We start from the raw sequence: 22,034 nt of genomic DNA on the forward strand, positions 1-22,034 counted from the left end.
CTCAGCCTCAAATGAGTACCGGGTGTGATGTGTAAACATCACTACTGAGGAGGCAAAGGCGGCTAGGCGTGGTGTTGGCCACTCGCCCCCTCGTGTACCATGCTGGCCTTTATAGGTGCTCGCTAACATCACTTGCCCCAGGTTATATGGGGGATCTGTGTCTAGCAGTAGGAGAGTAGTGGTTAGCACAGTGTCATACTTTCATTCCTGCTCATGGCCAACATCAGTGACAAATATCTGAACCGGTCATGGGCCTCCCTGAGGCCAAACCGGCTGAAAACGAGTATCTGGTGCCGTGTGACGAAAACATTACACTTGACAGAACAACGCGGCCAGGCATGGTTCTCACCATACCACCACTCGTTAGTGTCCCATACCAGCCATAGTAGGTTCTCTCTCACAGAAGTTGCCCCTAGAATCTAAAGTCATATACTGTAAAAGGCTAAAGTGGAGTTTGAAAAGAGTGAATGCAGTGTGTCCTGTGTGTATCTCCACACCCACATGTATTATGTTGGTTGGTTCAGCCTTACGGTTTTGAGGGAGTAGGAAGGAGGGCATCATTGGTGAAATTCCAATCATTTTTGGAGTAGATTAGAAGAGATGAGCACTTTATTGATGCTTGCACCCTATAAACCCTGGCCAAAAAAACGATGGTCTCAGAATTCTTAACACTGTATGTATGTTAAACTTTGTTCACACCGTATGTAGCCAACCACTGTAATACGAGTAGAGTTTACAAGTATTTTTCAGATATCATAAATTTGTTACAAAGGCTAAACATACTCTTTAACCAAAAATAGTGTTCAAGACAAAAACAAATGAGAGTTGAATAACACACACTCACATTGGATCTTGAAGAAAATACCCATAATACAATGCAAGCCCACTACATTAATTACAGTGTAAATATAAGCAATGTTTAAAATGTAACAATATTTATTTGTGTATTTCCTTTATTATAAATATTTTCGGTGATTGTCATTGCCGATGCACACAATGGTTTTTAATAGTTGTAAAGTACCATTTTTTATAAAGATATTAGAGTATAATACTCCAGGTTAAATTGCTTTTCCTACAATTGTAGGGTTTTTTGTATGGGCCAGCAAGTAGGTTATTTTTAAAACGTAGGATTCAGAAATATTAAATTCTCCCAAATACAACTGTCAGCAGTAGCAGAACACGCGTGCCAACAAGGACACTCAATTTATTTTGATAATGTTGAAGTGTTGTGCAAAACTAGTTAATACTGGCCAGGACAAATTAGAGAATCTATCGAAATTGAAATAAATCAACATTTTTTACCGTTCGGATAGCTACCGCCTTAGTGATGCGTAGAAGCAAATCATTATTTAAATGCATGCCTAATGATGAGCAGCAGCATATGCTTCAATAGGGATTACCGTTGGTACAGCTATTTTAATACAAACAATAGACAGGAAGGACAAGATCAAAGGGCTCGCATAATGTACGTAGACTCAGTAACCCCCCCCCCCACTTTTTCACAAGAGCGCAGAAGTGTGGTCACCACATCTACGCCTCTCTATAAGGAACGAAGCGGTGAGACTTCTCCACAAATCTGGCTGTCGCCTGATGAAGCTAGTTGTAATTACTGGCGAAACGTTGTACTCGGATTTTAAATGTTGTGGCTTGGCTCTCCAACACACCGGTGTGCTGTACTAGTGACGAATTGGCACGTTCTGTTTACGTGACAACCCTTACTAGTTGGCTGTGTCGGGTGGTGGCGGGTTTAATGACACATTTATATATTTACGCAATCTAACCCAAAAAACCTCCATTATGGGGTTAGGTTTTTGTCAGGCCATCGGCATAGCTCGTGGCATTTGACTGAAAGTGACTTGTCTGTCACTTAACGCAATTATGGCGAAATGTCATACTGCTACATTCCGCACAACTGCAGACCTACAGGCCTGTAAGCTCACGCACGCTCACACATGTTCACACCACTAATGGTTAATGCCCAATTTATTGCACAGAGAGCAAACGCAAGTTAAAATAACACAACACAAAGATGATATATCTGCTCTGAAGAGTCTTTTCTGGAAACATCACCTTTTACACTAAATACACTCTTTTAGGAGAGTGTTTCTGACAATTATGTTTGTTTATTTCTGCTTATGCACCGATGCCAACACGGTTTCACAAAATTATGTTTTAAATGTAGGTTGGTGTAGGCAGTGGCTCCAAAGATTTGTGAGACCTTTTGTTGGGAAGCATTCTAAAAGCTGCCATTTGGTGCCCAGTGTCCTGTCCTATATAATAACCCTGTTGTAAACCCATAAACAAGGTGCAAACAACATTGAAAATACAGATAGGCGCCACTTGTAAACTGGCTTATATGCAATATGACCTGGGCAGGGCAGTGAACTGTTTCGAGATTAGGATAGTTTTAAAAGGTTCCACGTGTGTCATTTTGAAGCCCACACCTTTTTATTAACCGCTGAATATAATTGTATTTGTATGCTTTTTAACCATATTATAGATTTCTCAAGGGCCCTTTAAGCTATCCCAAGCATTCTTGTAGTCTTTAATTTCCATATAAAGTTAATAACAGCCATTTCACAATGGTAGAATGGCAGCCACAATTGAAATGCAGAATATAATGAAAAATATAATTCTGCTGAATGAGTTTGTAATTTTTGCCTTGATTTGACATTGCAATAAGTCATTTCCTTTCAATGCGTTGTGCATAAACATTTGCGAAATGTAGCTAACTTGTGATGACCGCTGACAAAGGGCTTTGTGGTAAACTTTAGAGTCTGCTAACTGTACTGTATATACCGTAATCGCCCACAAACATTGTATGTTGTCACAGGGATCTAAGGTCAACCTTTGCTGGTCATTCTACTTTATCTCAATGAGGCCTTCATGTGTCAATACACAGAGCTGTACTTCATAGATCTCACGTCAGGTCCGTTGGTGCCCTCCAATGCCCTGCAAGCCCCTGGGAACCAATGCTGATAAGAAAAAATCAGTTTCTGCTATTTCTCATACAACGATTTAAGACCTAAACGCTGTTAACTCTTGTCACTTATTTGATAACTGTAAACTTTAATGAACCTCAGGCAAACTAGAAGTGATGAAAGTGTTTGTTCGTTTATTGTTTCTTGTTTGTACTGTACTGTTTTTATTGCTACATTCGCCTAAAGCGAACATCAGCATATCATTAGTGTAATAAAAGACTCGGACGCTTCTCTCTGTCCTGTGTCCTTTATTTGGGTTCGATCTCTTTTCCTCACGGTACTCCCCTATAAACTCTCCACTCTGCAGCCCCAGGCTGCTGTCGCTCACGTAGCCCCCACTCTGCAGCCCCAGGCTGCTGTCGCTCACGTAGCCCAAACTTCCTCCTAGCAGCCCCGCCGCTGTCACGTCGTGCAGACCCCTGCTGCCGACTCCTCCCTTGCAGACCCGCTGCTCTCTGCAGCCTCCTCGCTGCTCCTCCTGCCCCGGGGTCGGTCACCGTTGGCCGACGGTGCCGATCCTCGTGGCTCGGGTGTGTGGCGACCTCGCCACTCTCTCTCACCCTTCGCCCTGCGTGGCCTCTCACTTTTCCCAGTCCCCGATCACTCCCGACCGCTTCCGGTTACCCCCCTTATAGACCCTTACCCTCTCCCCCACGTGACGTAACTCCTCCCCCCATGACGTCACTTCCGGGAGGTCGTTTACGCCCGCATTACACCACCCTCCCCCGTAGAGAAAATCCAGCCGACCTCGGCTGAACACAACTCCAATAAGCAATGCGAGCGAACACGACCGAATACGAAAAAGGACACAGAACACACGATAATATATGGAAAGAACAGGAACACAACACAATAATTAACGAAATGTGAGGGATTTCGAGCGGGTGCGGGTCGCCGGGCCGTCCCGGACGGTCGGTGGCCCTCCCGCCGAGCGGGAACGTGGCAGGGTTTTAAGAGCGACAGGCTGAAATTTGTCTGTCGCTATTGGAAGCCTGGCAACGTCCCGGTCCCCTATTTTCGAAGGCGCAGCATCAGAGGCGTCCCGCGATCGTGTCCGCGGCGGGGTAGGAAGGGCTGCGGGCCTCAAAGGTTCCGCAGCCGTGGTAGGCGCACCCCGAGCTGGGTCTGCTTTCCCCTGCCGCGTCACGGCCGGCTCGTCTGTGAAAGGCACAACAGGCGCTCTTGCAAAGTCAGCAGGCACAGGCAAGGGCGAGTCGGCAGCAACAGACCCCGGCAAGGCAACCTCAGGAGATGACGCATCCGGTCGAGGGGCCACGTATGGTTTCAACCGAGATGTATGGACGAACCAGCGCCGAGAACCAAACCGAACACGCGCCGACTGTGGGTTGGGAACCTCGATGAGGCGAACCGGCGCTTGCCATGGCTTATGCAATTTAGGAGAGGTACCTGGCCGCACCTGTGGACAATGGAGCCAGGCCAGGTCCCCCGTTTTCCAAGGGCATTCCCCTTTTGAACGTCGCGCACACCGCTCGTTCCGAGCCTGGGCTTTGGCCGTAGCCATGCGAGCCTCCACCCGCGCCTCAGTGACTCGGCGAACGGTGTCCTGAATGTAATCAGGAAGAGGCTTGACAGGTCCCCTCGCCTCGGTTCCCAACTGTTCATCAATCGGCGGTACGTTTTCACGACCGTACATTAGAAAAAACGGCGAATATCCTGTAGCCGCATGCGGCGTCATCCGGTACGCTGAAAGCACCCCAGGGATATGCATATCCCAATCCGATTGTTTTTCACTAACCGTATGGCACAACATGGCGGACGGGGTCCGATTAAGCCGTTCCACCATACCATCCGTTTGTGGGTGGTAGGGAGATGTCTGTATTTTTTTTGTACCCAGCGCCGCACACACCTCCCCCAACAATTTGGAGGAAAAATTCCGGCCTTGGTCTGTAAGGAGCCTCTCCGGCGCCCCTTTGTCCATGACATACCCAAAAAGAAAGGCGTCCGTGATAGACGCCGCTGACTGGTCAGGCAAAGGCCAGGCCACCGGCCAGCGGGAGAGGTACTCCACCCCTACGAGCAAATATTTATTTCCCCTAGCGGATGGCGGAAAGGGTCCCAAAATATCTAACGCCACCAACTCATTAACTCGAGACACCTGGATGGATTGTATCGGCGGCACATATGGATGTTTAGGCGGCTTACGGCGGGCACAATCGGGACACGCGCGAACGTGCCCGACGACATCCGTCGTCATGCCGTGCCAATAGTAGTCTCGCTGCAGCGTCAATAGCGTCTTCTGCACCCCCAGATGTAAAAGCGTGTCACAATGCAGAGTCATAATCAATTCGTACCGCAATGATGCCGGTACAACCAGACGCCAGCGTTTCTGCATCCCTTCCCTCCACATCAGCAAGCCATCGCGGAGAGCGGTTTCCGGCACGCCGCCCGCACAGAGTCGCCCACTCCCCTTGACAGGCCGCTTACGTAACGTTACCAAGGAATCATCCAACATCTGTTCCTGAATCCACACAGACCTCGGGAGATGTAGAATGCCATCAGCCGGTCCCCCATCAGCCGACCCCGCATCAGCCGGCCCCGGCTCAAGTGGAGCTTCCGGCACTTCGACTGCCAGCGCGACAGGCGGAGGGGTGTGCTGAATCGGGCCACACCTATGCGTCCCCGACGCACATGCGCAAGGGGATCGCTGCGGCAGCCTGGAAAGTGCGTCCGCATTAGCGTGACGCACTCCCTTCCGATGGTGAATTTGGAAGGAAAATTCTTGCAGCGTGTCCAACCATCGCGCCAGCTGGCCGGATGGTTGGTCCATTTTAAGAGCATACTGCAAGGCCGCATGATCCGTGCGAACAATAAACGAACGACCGTACAGATACGGTCGAAATTGGCGGAGAAAAAAAACAATAGCCAAAAGTTCCCTGCGAGTGACACAGTAGCGGGTTTCAGCGGGAGACAAAACCCGGCTACTATACGCGACCACGCGTTCCACACCATCTTTGGACTGAGATAACACCGCCCCAATACCCGTGTCACTCGCGTCCGTATCCAGAATGAAGGGATGCGCAAAATCCGGATAATCCAACGTCGGTGCCGTAGCCAATAGATCGCGTAGGCCTCGAAACGCCGCCTCCTCTGGGGGTCCCCAAGCAAACTTGTGTCCTTTACCCGTCAGGAGATGCAAAGGCCTCGCGATCGTAGCAAAATTTGGAACAAACCTCCGATAATATGAGGCGAACCCCAAAAACCGACGCACATCCCCCACCGTGGCAGGGGTTGGCCAGTCACGGACGCACGCAGTTTTGTCCGGATCCGTGGCCACCCCGTCCGCACTGACGATGTGCCCCAAATAACGCACGGAGTGTTGCAGCAGGTGACATTTCTTGGGCTTAAATTTCAAATTAGCAGAACGCATCCTGGTAAACACGGCCTCCAACCGCGATAAATGCTCGTCAAATGTGCGGCTGAAAACGATAATATCGTCCAAATATATAAGACATGTCTCCCACTGCAACCCCGTTAATACCAACTCCATCAACCTCTGAAAAGTGGCAGGGGCCGCATTCAGCCCCATCGGAAGACAGTTAAATTGAAATAACCCCTGCGGCGTACGGAAAGCAGTCTTTTCTCGTGAGGACTCGTCGAGGGGAAGCTGCCAGAAGCCCGAAGAGAGATCTAGCGTTGAAAAGAACTTCGCCCCCGACAAGGCATCGAGAGAGTCGTCCATACGCGGCAGGGGATACGCATCTGCCACCGACACCTTATTTAATTTACGAAAGTCTACACAAAATCGCAATTTGCCATCTTTTTTCTTGACCAAAACAACAGGTGCGCCCCATGGGCTGTTAGACGGAGATATTATGTCCGCAGCCAACATGTCATCCACTGCCCCTCGAACATGCTCTCGCTCAGCCGGACTCATCCGATGCGAGTTCAACCGAATAGGGGCAGCGTCCCCTGTGTCAATATGATGGTAAAGCAACGAGGTGCGTCCTAAGTCCAAATCATCGGAACTAAACACATCAGAATAGCTCGATAACAATTTACGAATCGCACAACGCTGTTCCCCGGAAAGAGCTGAATTCTCCCCACACAATTCAGCAATCCAGCGGTCATCCACAGCTCCGGGCCCCCGAAACACCCCCAACAACCCCCCGGCCGGACAGATCATCATGAGCTGTAAACGCAGTAGTGGCATGTGCCACAACGGTACCCGCCGGTACACACACGCTTTCGGCACTCGCGTTAAGCACCTGCAAAAACGGCTGCTGGTCTGGCCTAACAATAGTTTGTGCCCCAACCAGCGCCGATCCACCCGTGATGGTGGCGGACGGTGACAACAAAACCCCAATCGCTCCTTGACGAGCAGGTACAGGCTTCCGATAACGCAAAGGAATGAGAATCTGTGAGCCAGGTGGAATATCAACAGACACTTCGGACAACGCCTGCACCTGGCTGACAGGAGCAGGTCGCCCCCAGAGCGACGGCAAAAAGGCAATTTTACGGCCTTCCGGTAATTGAATGCAGTTCTCATTAATTCTAATTAGAATGGGCATTTTGGCCAGAAAATCGGTCCCTAATAAACAAGGAACCGCAAGAGACCTCGAAATTAACACAATTCCCGAGGCCGACACTCCCCCGATAGCAATTGTAGCGTACACCTGGCCCACAATGCCCATCCTACCCCCGTTCGCGGCGACGCAGGAAGCGTAAGCCGGACTCACGGCCTCTGCTGGGATGTTCAAGAGATGGAATATTACATCCGAAATAATGGTCGCGGACGCTCCGGAATCTACCAAAATCCGTACGTCCACCCCTTGTATCGACCCAGGTACGGTGGACGAACCGGTAGCGGCCGCGATGACCCGCCGAGCCAACTTACGCCACTGCGTTACCGAACGACAAGGCACAGTCAATGGTCTCCCGTTATTAAAAACACCCGGATCGCATGACAACGGTGATGAGTGAGGTGTCAAGCCTTGGCGGGTGTCTGGTGCTTACCGACTTGCCTGTGCTGGCGAATCCTTCCTTGGAGCGGCCGCTGTCGAGGCCTCCTGCTGGGGCGGACCCGGGACGCGGGCCCAGCAGTCCCTGGCATAATGGCCCTTACGCCCGCAGCGGAAGCAGTCGATGTTGTTGCGCCTTGCTGCGGGCGCCCCGTCCCGACGCGGCCGTGTCGGCGGCGCAGCCCGCGGCTCCGGCCACGGAGCAGCGGCAGCCGACAGCTCCTGCGGGCTCCTGTCGTCCGGCACATAAACAGCTTTCTTGGGGTCCCAACCCACGGCTCCCCCTTCGACGATGGGCCCACCCGTCCACGCCGTAACCTGCTTCCACCGGCGCAGGTTGAACTGGGCGTCCAGACATTTAGCCGCAGCCCGGGATGTGAGCTTCTCGTGACCTCACACCGGCATGGGAATGCCGAGATCCCGGGACAACTCCAACATCTTCCCCAGGATGAGAGGTTCCAACAGGTCAGGCTCCATCTCCGGGTATGCGGCCATTGCCAGCTCCAGTACCGCGCCCCTATACGCCACCGGAGACTCCTCGGGTGCGCGTTGTCGTTGCACAAACCGGCGATGAGCATCATCCGGCGGCTCGTAAGCGTCTGCCATTTTGTCGAACACACCACGCAATGTTTTCTTCTTCGTGGCTTTTATAGAGCGAAAGAATCTAACGGACTCATCATCAAGGAGAGTCGGAAGAACTTCTAATGCCTCGGCGTCAGTCCACCTCGCCGAGCACACCACTGCCAAAAATCAGCAGGCGAACGCACTCCAATCGCCCCCGATGGAGAATTCCTTGACAGTCGTTAGGTGACGACTGCGACGCCTTGGCGCGTTCCCTGCAGCCGCTGACTCTTCCGGTGGCATGTTCAACATGGCGTCACAGCGTGGCGTCGACAAGATGGCGGCCTTCCGTCGCGGAGAGCCCAAAATGGCGGCTTCCCGCCTTTCGTCGTGCGCCACGCCCAAGATGGCGTCTTCATGCTGCGTGGCTGATGGCGGCGACATTGAAGACAACCTGGGCTCCTGCGGACCACCAACATCGCCTTCCGACGCCGTCCTCGGCATAACGAGCGCACACAACTGTGCAAGCACGTTCTTGAGAGTTTCAAGTTGCTCCGCCATCTGACTCCATCTCAAATCCGCGTCCTTTGGTGCAGACTGGTCCGCCGACGCGGCGACATCTTGGACCCCTGGACCCGCACTCGTCCCAGCACGGATCTCCTCCTCTGCCGGAGTCGGGTCCACCGCAGGAGGAAGGTCATCGTCGTCGGAAGATGAAGCCGATGCCGGAGACGGAATATTCTTTTTTCTCAGTTGTTTAGCCATACCGTTCCACTTTGACACAAGTGTAATAAAAGACTCGGACGCTTCTCTCTGTCCTGTGTCCTTTATTTGGGTTCGATCTCTTTTCCTCACGGTACTCCCCTATAAACTCTCCACTCTGCAGCCCCAGGCTGCTGTCGCTCACGTAGCCCAAACTTCCTCCTAGCAGCCCCGCCACTGTCACGTCGTGCAGACCCCTGCTGCCGACTCCTCCCTTGCAGACCCGCTGCTCTCTGCAGCCTCCTCGCTGCTCCTCCTGCCCCGGGGTCGGTCACCATTGGCCGACGGTGCCGATCCTCGTGGCTCGGGTGTGTGGCGACCTCGCCACTCTCTCTCACCCTTCGCCCTGCGTGGCCTCTCACTTTTCCCAATCCCCGATCACTCCCGACTGCTTCCGGTTACCCCCCTTATAGACCCTTACCCTCTCCCCCACGTGACGTAACTCCTCCCCCCATGACGTCACTTCCGGGAGGTCGTTTACGCCCGCATTACATTAGTATGAAATGCTAGTATTGAACAGTGTTGTAAATTCTTATTCTTATTTAAAACAAAACTCCGCATTGATATGGAGGGGACCACACCACAGATCCTGTAATCCGTGGCACACTGCGGATATGATGGAGGAAGGAGCCGCTCAATTCCCTTAATCCACAACAAATTGACTGATTACAGGGGAAGCACTGCATATGGCTACCAGATAAATGTATCTACTATAAATTTACAGATTAATGTGTTACGAGTTCTTCTGACACAAATGGCACCGATATGCGTGGCTCTCTTAAAGTATTTTTCAATATTTTATACTTAATATCCAAGACTAATACACTTTTAAAAATGCATCCTAAATAAAACACTTGAGCGCGGCTATTCTGTCCAAAACGTAAAAATGCAAAATTCAACAAAACATCGGTAAACAAAATAAAAAAATGTAAACCATTACCTTTGCTTTCTCTGCAGTGCCACTCCTGCAGCTCCGTGCAAAGTCCCGCACACTTATCCAGATTGCATTTGGCTTCCCCCAAACGTTTTCAGTCCACCGCAGCGTGATACGTGTACGCCAGGCTTAGAGCCCAACTAAGGCATCCTAAAATATGTATAATTCTCAAGAGTAGTCAGTAATGTCCCAAATTTGCATACTTGGCAGTCTCATTCTATTCCATTCATACCTATAAGCAATATGTTAAAGAGCTAAGTGGCAATGTTGAGGTCTGCTCGTCACGAGAGGGCTTCAGGAGAGATTTTGTATAGTTTTTACTATTCCTCCGTCGAAGGAGCGCAGACTGCAATGGTTTAATGTGTCGTTAAATGAACGAGCACAAATTGTGTTAACGTATATTCTGTGTAACGTGTGTAAAGTAATGTATCAATGTGTGAAGTAAAGAAAAAATGTAAGTCTCCTGCAAAAGTTATTACAAAATTATTTATTCAAATCAAGCATGTACAGTTAAAAAAATGACATTTCCATATTTTATTATAGAAAGTGTCTCCTTTAATTAAGTTCACAATTAATGATGTGAGTTTTAGTTAATTGAGGGTAGGCCATTGTATCCCTCTTGTTACCTCATGAGAATTTGGCAAATTTTTAAAGTATTTTTTGTTTACTAAATTGTGACAAATGTTTAACTAATGAATTTTAATAGCCGTGTTTCCTGCCAAGGTCATTATCACTTATTCGGAGCAATGACTGTTCTCTTGGCTAAACTGCCTGAAGGCAGTAGGTGCATGCATTATGAATACAGCACAGTATAATAATTGAATTCGGTAAATAAATTTGAATTCATATATTCACCTTTAACACATTTGTTGTGATTATTTATTGATTTACATAAACTGTAATCTCTTAAAATAAAATACATAGGAGTTTACGTTAACATTAGTGTGTTTATTGGTCTATGGACATGTTCATACGTTTTTTTCATCTACTTGTGTGTTCAATTACATGCACTGCATTTACTGAAGCTCTTGGGGCTAGTAGTTAAGAAATTAGTTGGCAATTATTTTATGGTTATTTGACATAATAAACATTATTTTAAGCCCTTTTTCAGTCAACTGCTAGTTAAAAGCATCCTCACGCCGTTTCGGTCATTGAGGTTGTTTCATTATACTTCATCATTTTGGCAAGTGTGGTTTGTCCAAGGGGAACCCAGGAATGATTCAGATATCCCTTGCCGCTGATCTTAGCCATGGCCGGGATTCAACCTCCGGCTGTCAGGTTAATAGCGCAGTGTTCTAACGACTACTCCAGAGTTAGTATTTTACTCCAATATATTGCATAATACTCCGCAAAATTATTCAACACGAAAAGCCAAAGGCCGCCGAACAAGATTAATATTCTGTTTTAGGTGAGCCAAGAGTTTGGTCTGGAATAATTTGAGCTTTCCGCTTTGGGTGAGTCGAAGGTTTTATCATCAGAGGTGGTTTTATACTGGATATCAAATACATTTTTGTATAGGATGGTACGAGGCTTTTGTTTTGGATGAGACAAGGGTTTTATAAACAAATGCACAACGTTTCTGTCATGGATATGTCATTGTAGCAGGTCATTGTCACCAGAGACACCACTATCCCAATAAACTACCATATTACCAGCTCAAGAAATTTAATTAAGCACATTATTGATCAACTAGAGTTTACATCCAGTAGTGTCAAAGCAGATCTAATTAACATGTTAATTTAGAATGTTGCAGTGGAATGGTTGGTACTACGCCATGAACATTGCCAACAGAGTTAAATTCCCAGCTACAAATAACTTCAGTGGTCTGCGATCTGAACCAGTCTGGAACCCGCACCTCACCACCACCTTCAACCTACACTGACCAGGGGATTGTGGTTTAGTCAAATAATCCCTACGACTCGCATCACATAGGCAGGTCCTCATGCAGCAGTCCCATTGACAGCAGTGCTATGCATGTTCTGTAATTTCTACGGTTCTCGATATATCCTCGTTTGTTTTCCCTTGTAACCTCACTATCAATCTACATTTCTGCAACGTCAAGTGAAATATGTAGTGGGCGCTGCTAACATGGCCTAGCGGTAGGACCAGTACTCTTTTTTGCAGAGGGTCACGGCTCGAATCGAGCAAACCTCGCCGTGATTAGTACTGCTGGTGTGAAAACCATCATGCGCGTGGCGTCTGCTTCACGGTCGACTAAAGATTCCCCAATGTCGTAAGAGTCAGCTGGTGTTGGGGTTCCACGATTATTCAATAGGGACTATACTTCGCAATCATGTCCCCCTACTGGCGGACTAATTCCCCAGGTCACTCTCACAAATGAGACTTAGACTGCTCTCTTGAGTTCTAACCTGGCTAAACAAAAAGTCAACTAGTGCATTATTCAGGACTACACAACATTTTGCCACACCGAATGGCATGGTGCCCATTGCAGCGCTTAACAGATGGCAATGCCCTGCACAAACTGCAATGTTGTATTAACTGATATGCAGGTTTTCGATTTGTGTTACGAAATGGACACGCTGTACAATAATACAGTGGTCGCCATGGAGACCATGTCAACTTGTACACCACGCCTGGGGCAGAGGGTGTGGCAGGAGCTTGTGAAGGGTGCCTGGGAAAATGAGAGACGTCTTGGTTTAAGGCTCCTATATTAACCAGCACCTGCAGGGTCAACAGTCGTGGGTGTCAGCATGAAGGATACCATGGGAAGATTTAAATATACTGTACTGTACTCCGCGACTAGCGTCAGTGAAACTTCTCTTATTTGTGCCACTTATTATATTGAGCTTCCAATTATCTGCACCCCTGAATACATCCACGATTTGCTAGGGAGGATAGAGTTGACACCTCTAAAGTTACAAAAATTTTAGAAATATTATGGGAACAACATCTCACAATGCCAAAAGATTGGAAAAATGTAGTTACGTATTATTAAGCAACTCACAAACCAGGAGGATTTACACAGTTTCCTGGACAGCTACCTCAAAAAGGACGCGTGGAAACGCTTGCAGAGTAGTAACCCAAAAGTGGCAGCAAATTCTTGATACTATCTGTGGATAGGGATTCTCCTGGAAGTGCAGAATTCATAGCGTCATCCGTAGCTTTCCATGGACTAGAGAAGTCATCTTCTTGGTTTTTTCGGTAAAGTCACGTAGAAGGGAAGTAATAAAATAATAAAAATAAAACATAATAAAATTAAACAATTCTCACTAGAGAAGTCATCTCGAAGTGGTAGCAATGAATAATATTATCGGCTTAAATTTCAAGATTGTCGCGTGGATAACTGGAGTAATTTTGACAGATAAACTTGGGCAATAGGATCTGCCAATAGCGCCCCCCCCCCCTCATCATTGCGGATAATAGTCTCTTGCCGGACTCATACAAGTTCATTAACCATTAATCAGCTTCTGGACCTGCAAATAATAAGTCCACTTTAGATTGCCATTTATATATAAAAAGTAAAAAATACATCTGTGAAGCGTTAGTCATACCCTTAAGCATTTTGGTCAAATACTCTGTGTTAAGAAACTTGCAGTGTTGTTTTCGCTTCAAGGATGCTTTAGCCAAGCTGAATGTCCCTTTGCTGTGGAGTGTTTGTGTAATGTAGTCTTGTGTAAACAAAACAAAGACTGCGTCAGCACAAGCTTTTGCCAGCTATTGTCCTTGGACATCTTTTAGGAATTAGGGGCTCTGTGTGAACGCGTTTGTGCTTGTTCCTGCGTGTAGGTTGTTTTTGTAGTGGACAACTGCTTGGTGGTGTTGTAGCTCCGGTCCGTACACTGCACCACAATCATGAAGACCCTAGTTCGATCCCTACCCATGATGCACAACACCAGTGTCTGTCGAAGGCAAGGTTAAGAGGTCATCACAGCTAATGCTTGTTGATACCACCACCCCTTACCGTCGCATCCTTCATTCTGGCAGATCTCATAGCTGATGCACAAACTCCACACAGGCTTGCACAGTGTGCTTTTGCAATATGCCACAGTGTGGCGTTTAGGTCTTCCCCCTAGGTTTTATTACAGAAGAGTTATATGCTGTCTTGGCAGGGAGGGGTGGGGTTGACTGAACTGCAGACGTTCACGATAAACCAGCTGCTTTCCTGTTTCGGCTCCTGGTCTCACTTAAATGTGTGCCTGGGGCTCACATGACACCCAATGCTCTCACTATTGATGTGTGCACATGCAAGCATGCATGCAAACAGAAAAAAATATAGCGAGAGATAACGACACTGCAAAGTTAAAGTCATTTGATTGTTTGTAAATTTTCTCGGGCTTTGTAAAAAATACATTACAAAAGTCTGTGTGACTACATTTGAGGATTGTAGCCTTGGTCTTGTAAAACACAGTTTTAGACTAATGGCAGTCATTGATAAGCTGAAGACAGCTTAATAAAAATGAATATGCTGTCACTGAGAATAAAGGAAGATGTCCATTTGGGCCAGTTGGCCATGTTCACGAATTTTATGGGTTTACAGAGAATCTTAAATATTCTTCGTATTAATTGTTCACATAGTGGTGATCAGTATATTGATCCCAGTGAGATGATGGACAGAGCAACTCCTGAGTTATTTAAATACATGATCTTCCCACTGCGAGCCAAGTGCTCTAACCACAACACTAACCGGCAGAAAAAGGCAATAACATGAAAAATAATATGCGTAGCAATAAACTACTTATAATCATTTACATATATATTTTTTTACACTGGTAAGAAACATTCAGCCGTAAGCTGTCTTACACGAATGACCTGCAGAGCTAATAAACAACGTTCAATGCACTACTGAAAGAAGGTCTCCCCATGCCCTGTCATTCATTGGGTGGCTTGACCATAGGTTTGTAAAAGATTGGTTCAGATGTCACCCGCCAATGATGTTAGCTATCACAGGGGTATTGCACCGGTAGCTGGGTCCAAAATCCAGTGTTCTAACTAACACTGCCGCACCTTACAATCCGTCCATTGTTCTCGTAATATTCCATTACAAGTGAGACAGGAAAAAATAAGAAACAATTCAAATTAGATTGTAAACACATTTTCCGGAGACAAATTGCGACCCTGAATTGTGATAATTCATCCAAATTCTGGCATTTGGGGATGGATCTGTTACATGTCTACTAACAAACTTTCTGATATGCAAGCTACACAAGTTTTAGATTGTATAAATTGAATATTTCCAATGCTCTGATATAGCACATGTTTAAAAGGTTATTGTAATACAATTGACTTTGGGCTTTCTTTAATGTATCTAAGTTACATGTGTTGATTAAACAAGGCTTCGGTTTTAGCTAAACCTCTCGCTGTCAAGGTGTGACCTTGTGAACCAATGCCACCAGGAGCCTTAATATCACGAGCACAAGGAACCAATCAATGTAGAACTTTGAATATTGATTTTTTAAAATGTATATTTTTACAATGTTTTGTTTTGTCTTGCCTTGTATAAAGAGCTGTAAATGTAAACATGTACACACGTGTATAACACTTCGACTTAATGTGAACACCGCCGTAGCAGATTTTGTTTTGGGCCATGAATCTCGACGCAGACAAATTCGCTCACTCTCACGAACCCACAAAGTTTGCGCCATAGCTGACAATAAATAATGTTTAAAACTTTAAAATAAACATTCGCACGCACGCGTATGTGAATGTACATACACGCGCACACAATGAACATATGCAATGTCCACTGTCAACGTAAAACAAACAAACCGATAAATGGCTGTTGAAAATTGTCGACTTGTAAATGGGGCTGTTTGAAGTTTTAGAGCAGTTGCGTGAATTAAACCTTATGGCGGTACTCCCCCTGGGGTACCATAGTACCCCGGCTCTCGCATAATGTCCGTGATGCAGTAATTCACCGTCAGTTGATGGTCGGCGATGCGGCAATCGACTCATCTCGACGAGCTGTACACGATGCACTATTCAAAGTTACATTTTTTGATAGCAGATTTTTTATGCTGATGTTCGGCGTTTCGACATCGTAGAGTAGCACGGATTTCGGATTGATTGGTACCTCAGTTGCGGAGTGAAGTACACCCCTGGAGAAAATATTGTCCCAGAAATGAAATATTTAATTGCCTCGGCCAGTTTGTATTATTTGGTACCCCGGGGTACCGCCATAAGGCAATAATTGCGCATTTTTTTTGCTGATTTTGTTGGAAGAAAGCGACGGACGGCATTCTCACAGGAGCGTATGTGCGTGTCTGTGTATTCCAGATCGTGAAGACCAGTCAATCCTGTGCACGTAAGTATGAAACCATGTCAATCATTTTCTAATTAATCACGTGCCCTTAACCCCTATCACAAGGGAATGTTGTTGATGCAAGCTGAGTAAATCAACTCCATATGAAAGAAGAAAATAAGCAAAGAAAAATATGTAGTCTGTCTCTCCATGTGAGCAGGCATGAAAAAATACGATTTAATGTAAAAAATGTTGCCTTTTTAAAGGCAGCTGTCTTTAACAATCAACGCACCTGTCACTGGACTATTATGTTCAGAAAGCTTTGAACGTTACCCCCCCAGCACCCCACATTGTATGCATGGATATTCTCCAGACACTGGTTTCCTCCCACACGCCAAACACTCATTAATTCAATTGCCCAAACATGTCAAATCAGGACCCCTCCTGAACAAAGCTAGAGATGCCCGTGAGGGTTTTCTCCGTAAATTTATGATTTTATTCGTACTGCTGCTACTTGCTTACTCCTGTGGCAATTGCTGAATTGCCATGTGATCTAAAGTCGACATTAAAGACCGTGTTTTGCATTGCAATTCACGAGAGAGCCACGGGACGAGTGGAACTGTGGTGATAGCAGAGCAAGCTATGACACATACATGAGGAAGAGGAGCTTCTTCAATCCACCTTGCCCCTTTCTATCAGAAAGGTTGTACAATTATTACTTGTTGAACCTGTTGCGTTATTGCATGCACACTTCTAAATTATCCAGTGATGTTTGTGCATTGGTGTTTTTTCTGTTAAACTTCTAACCCAAAAACCTCTTATGGATAATATTCGTTGTGAAAGCCTACGTGTTAAACAAACTTAATCTAGTTTGGTATCCTGGAGATTATAGGCAGAATTCTTGTGTGTGTGCGTCGGAATGTATGTATGTGTGTGTGCGTCGGAATGTATGTGTGTGTGTGCGTAACCATATTTAAGTAAAATAATATCGGAATAAGTTAATGTGTGTGTGTGTGCGGTAGTGTAGCGGTTAGCGCGCTGCACTACGAACCTGGCGACCCGGGTTCGATTCCCGCTCACGGCAAACACCAGTGACGATTATCTGAACCGGTCCTGGGCCTCCCCTAGGTCGACTCAGCCTCAAATGATTACCTGGTGCGGTGTGTAAACATTGCCGCTAGGGAGACAAAGGCGACCGGGCGTGGTGCTGGCCACCCAACCCCTCGTGTACCGTTCCGGCCTTCATAGGTGCTTGCTAACAGCACTTGCCCCTACAGTCTGTTAAGGCTATACGGGGGATCTTTATCTTTGTAACCATGTCTGCCAGTGAGCTGTGTCACAGTGGGTGAGGGTGTGCTCCTCTACGATCCCAGCATATCTGGGTTCTATTCTCTCTTGTGGCACACATCACCAGTGACAGCTTCATAACACTAGATCTGGGCCTTCTGTTCGGGGCGTTTTTGATAATTCTCCACAATTTACTGAGTCAATGTTGCCGGGATTGAACTGTTGACACTCCCAATATAATTGTGATTTGGCCTTATGGAGCTGCGCCTCCTGTTGAATTGAGCGAATAAACAATTTTGTGTGGGTTTATATTTGGCATGTATTCATTGGTGACTTGGCTGAGGCCATCAAACTCACTATAGTTTAATCATGGATGGCTGGTCATGTGCATTTCAGCTTAATAATACAAATCAACTGTCAATAATGATAAAATAGTTTTTATCTCCCTTCAATTTCAGTTAAATTACGCATTGCTTCTTTAGCGCCACCTTGTGTGAGAGCCTGAGGCCCTGTGCATAGTCGGCATTGGTTCTTTAAAAATATGAAAATAATTTAAGGTTATTTCACAGGCTATGAATCTCACCATCTCTCCATTCTTAAATGAGCGATGGGGCCGCACTCATTCCTTTTGGTGGCCCTGAGGCAGCAGTGAAAAAGTACTCGCTTTAGCTACTGTGGAAGGATGATTGGCTCAGTCATTCCCAAATGGGATTAGAACTCGCGACCATCAAAATTTTCAAAAGTGCTTTACTCAGTCATGTTAAAAGCACCTGGACCTTTTTTTGGGGCATTTAAACAACATGTGCTGTTTTTTTAAGGTGATATTAAAGACCCAATTCTCTACATTTAATCCCAATTTATAATTCAAATTATTATGCTTGTTTACCCAGGAAAACTTCACTGTCTCATGACTCTCTTTCAGGAGGGTCCTGCTAAGTTTTCACAGTCAGGGCGATTATTGCTATGTGCAGTATATTTAAAATGAATACTTAGCAGTAATTTGGCAAATTTGCACCATAAACTTTGACTATCAATAGTGGACCAATGTCTACTGCCGTCAGAGCTTAAACTAGAGCAATACCTACACATTCTTTTTTAAGAAGAACTGTTTCTAAAGATAACAAAGATCCCCTGCATTTCCTTGCATATTGCCTTAACAGACTGTTGGGGCAAGCGCCTTTAGTGAGCACCTATTAAGGCTGACATGTTTTACAACTGCCGGTGTGTCGGGCAGCAATCCAGGCGCTCTTGTCTCCCCAGTATTGATATTCACACATGTCATTGGGTACGCATTTATATTTGAGTTGGCTTCGGGGAGACATGGGAAGGTTCGTTCATATCATGTTCCGCTGATGTTGTGCTTGGCTAGAAATTAATCCCATTTCACTGGAATCTTAGCACGTTGCACATGCACTCCCCACACTCCACACCCACACACTCGCATCCACCCACCCACCCACTCACCCACACACTTGCACACATCATTCTCTCCTGCATGTCCTTGCTTGCTTTTTCAGTAGCACAAGCCCCTCCCGAGTGCATGCCCTTTGCCTTACATGGGCATATTGTGGGCTCTAAGAATGGGCCCATGTATAATGGTGGGTGGATGAGGGTGGGGGTGCCTGAGTGCATGCATGCGTGTATATGTGTGCGACGGGGTGGGTGGGGGAATGAATGGGGCAGTGAGCTCAACAGAGGCTCATTCCATTTCCCACTAATAACTTGCAGACGCGGTCTCTTCTGTCGAAGCTTAACTCGCTGTTGTATGGATAAAGCAATAAATAACGCTCGACTTTATGTAAACATGTGGCTGGGATACAGCTCAGTCAATGGAGTTCCAAGAACCCCCCCCCCAGTCGATAGATCACGAGTACAAATCGCAGCCAGGGTCGACTTGGCCCATGAATTCCTCCTGGATCCGTAAAATGAGCACAACCTCATGAGGCTGCACCAGTTCGCAATCAACAACAGTTTTTGGTGAGGCCAGACTCCCAATTTCTGAGGGTAACACCAACAATGTGGAAGATTACTAAAACACTAGGATTCTTAAAGTGTTTAAATGCAAGTGCATCTCAAGATGCTGTACTAAATAGAAGCAGATACATGTGCATTGAAATCGTTTTTTGGGGAAAAGTAATTGTTAAAAGATGTCTCATTTGCACAGAGGGAGAGAGTGAAATGTGTAATGCAGGAAATGAAAGACGTCGGTCGCATAGGGTACGTGTGAAGATGCTCCATAAGGAGATACATTTGTAGGTAGATGAGGAATCTCTTGAAGGGAATCAGCAGCGCAGTCAACAATAGGAAATATATTCCAGACTGAGCACCAGCAAAGAAGAAGCAACCTCCCATTGAGTGGAGGTTGATGGCCAGCTTTGACAAAATGCATTGGTTGCTGGAGCAAGAGAGCATCCCAGGGAGTAGTTTGACAGACCCCCTGTTTCGTAATCTAAGCGTGTACCTATCAAGGCTACACCGGCTTGCGAAGGAGTGGTAAGGCCGGAAAATGTTTCAATGGTTGCCATTTTAGGCCGAGTACACCTCGAGCAATTTCAGTGGTCGGCTACAGATATTAGTTTCCACTGGCATTGTGCATCACGGCGAGACATCAAATCCTGACAGTTGGAGTCTATCACTATCTTAACCACTTAAAGGCAAAGACAAAAATACCCACTTTAGCTTCAGGCTACATGGTCAAGTTCTGTTGATCAATTCCAGGAAATGCACAACATGTAGCAAGTGGAACCAGAGCCACATCTGGACCTGTCCTTAGGTGAACTCTCCTTCAACGAAGTAATACCTGGTGTGATGTATAGACATATTCTTAGGTTTTTTCGGTAAAGTCACGTAGGTAAAAAATTAAAATTAATAAAAGTAAAATAAAAATAAATAAAAATCACGACGTTTCGGAGGCAATACAAGCTTCCGTCTTCAGGTGGAACCGTCACAACACGATAGCTGTATCAAGTGCTGTGACGGTTCCACCTGAAGACGGAAGCTTGTGTTGCCTCCGAAACGTCGTGATTTTTATTTTATTTTACTTTTATTAATAAATAAAATTTACCTACGTGACTTTACCGAAAAAACCTAAGAATATGAATCCTTGCAGTCACGAAAGCTTCAAATCTAGAATAAATGTATAGACATCAGTACTAGGGAGACAAAGATGGCGAGACATGGTGTGCCGGCCACACTTTTTATAGGGACTCTTAACACAAAGACAATTGTGCCCTGATTAGAGTTTTAGATTGCAGAGGCAAGTGCAGTTGGCAAATACCTATGAAGGTTGGCACAACATTTACAAAGAGGCGTTGATGTTTTATCCACACCTGGCTACTTGTGTCTTCCTAGTGCCTATGCTTACACACTACTTAGAGTACATAGTTTAAGCCGGGAAGACCCCGTGAGACCCATGAGAGGTTGAGTTGCCACTGATGTTATCTATGGCCAGGAATCCAACCCAAGTTGCCAGGATCGTTGAGCAGTGGGCTATCTGCCACACCATCGCCAGCATGCATATGTGTACCCACCACTTCCCACACACACACAGACAAAGATCTCCCGTATACCCTTAACAGAGTGTTGAGGCAAGTGCTTTTACTAAGCACTTATTAAGGCTTTTATGGTGCATGAGGGGTTGGTGTGGTCACCACCACACACGGCCGACTTTGCCCCCCCTGTACTGATGATGACAAACTGCATCAGGTACGGATTTAAGGCTGAGTTGACCGAGAGGGGGTCCAGAAACAGTTTGGACATTTGTCCTCTAATGTTTAGCTATGAGCAGGCATTGAACTCGGGTCACCCGGTTTGTAGCACAGTGCGCTAACCATTACACTCCTGTTTTCCATGAGACAAACATGTGTTGGGGCAAGGGCGGTTAGGGTGCGCGCACACTTTTGTTTCCTTGAGTGAGGAAATAAGCTCCGTGTGAGACCTCACAGCGGTGACATTTTCTCTTGCCACATGGCTGTTTTTAAAAGCTGATGCAAGCAAAAAATGTCTCCCTGAGCAAAGCAGCATTAGCGGTAATGGATACTTTTCAGCAGAATTGAACAATGTTTATTTTATTCAGTGTTCATATATTTTCATGAAATCATCGTTGATGGAGCTGAAACTATAAAACAAATGATAATTGAGAGCCTGGTTTAATCACGGTCCGGCTGGATATGAACACAGGATCACAGTTGTGCTGGCTCTGTGCTCTAACATGGCCATTGAGATAAGTGAGACAACCATTCTCGGTTCAGCAATGCATATTAAGGTATCCAAAGCAGAAACTAAATCTTCACTTGTATTGAAACTGAAATATGGAGACCTCGATAATCAAT

At 46.3% G+C, this 22,034-nt stretch overlaps 1 protein-coding gene across 2 annotated transcripts in view; it reads left to right on the forward strand.

Annotated features, from left to right (window-relative positions):
• The window catches only part of LOC144721392 (myosin-10-like), a 117,600-nt gene that overhangs the window by 47,461 nt on the left and 48,105 nt on the right, over positions 1-22,034 (forward strand). For both annotated transcript variants that reach the window (XM_078598985.1, XM_078598995.1), the window contains exon 5: positions 16,452-16,479. In XM_078598985.1, coding sequence (XP_078455111.1) covers positions 16,452-16,479 — 28 coding nt within the window. The remainder of the gene's footprint in view (positions 1-16,451; positions 16,480-22,034) is intronic.

The sequence above is a fragment of the Lampetra planeri genome, chromosome 1, assembly GCF_965212315.1.
Source record: "Lampetra planeri chromosome 1, kcLamPlan1.2.h2, whole genome shotgun sequence".
Lineage (NCBI taxonomy): Eukaryota > Metazoa > Chordata > Hyperoartia > Petromyzontiformes > Petromyzontidae > Lampetra > Lampetra planeri.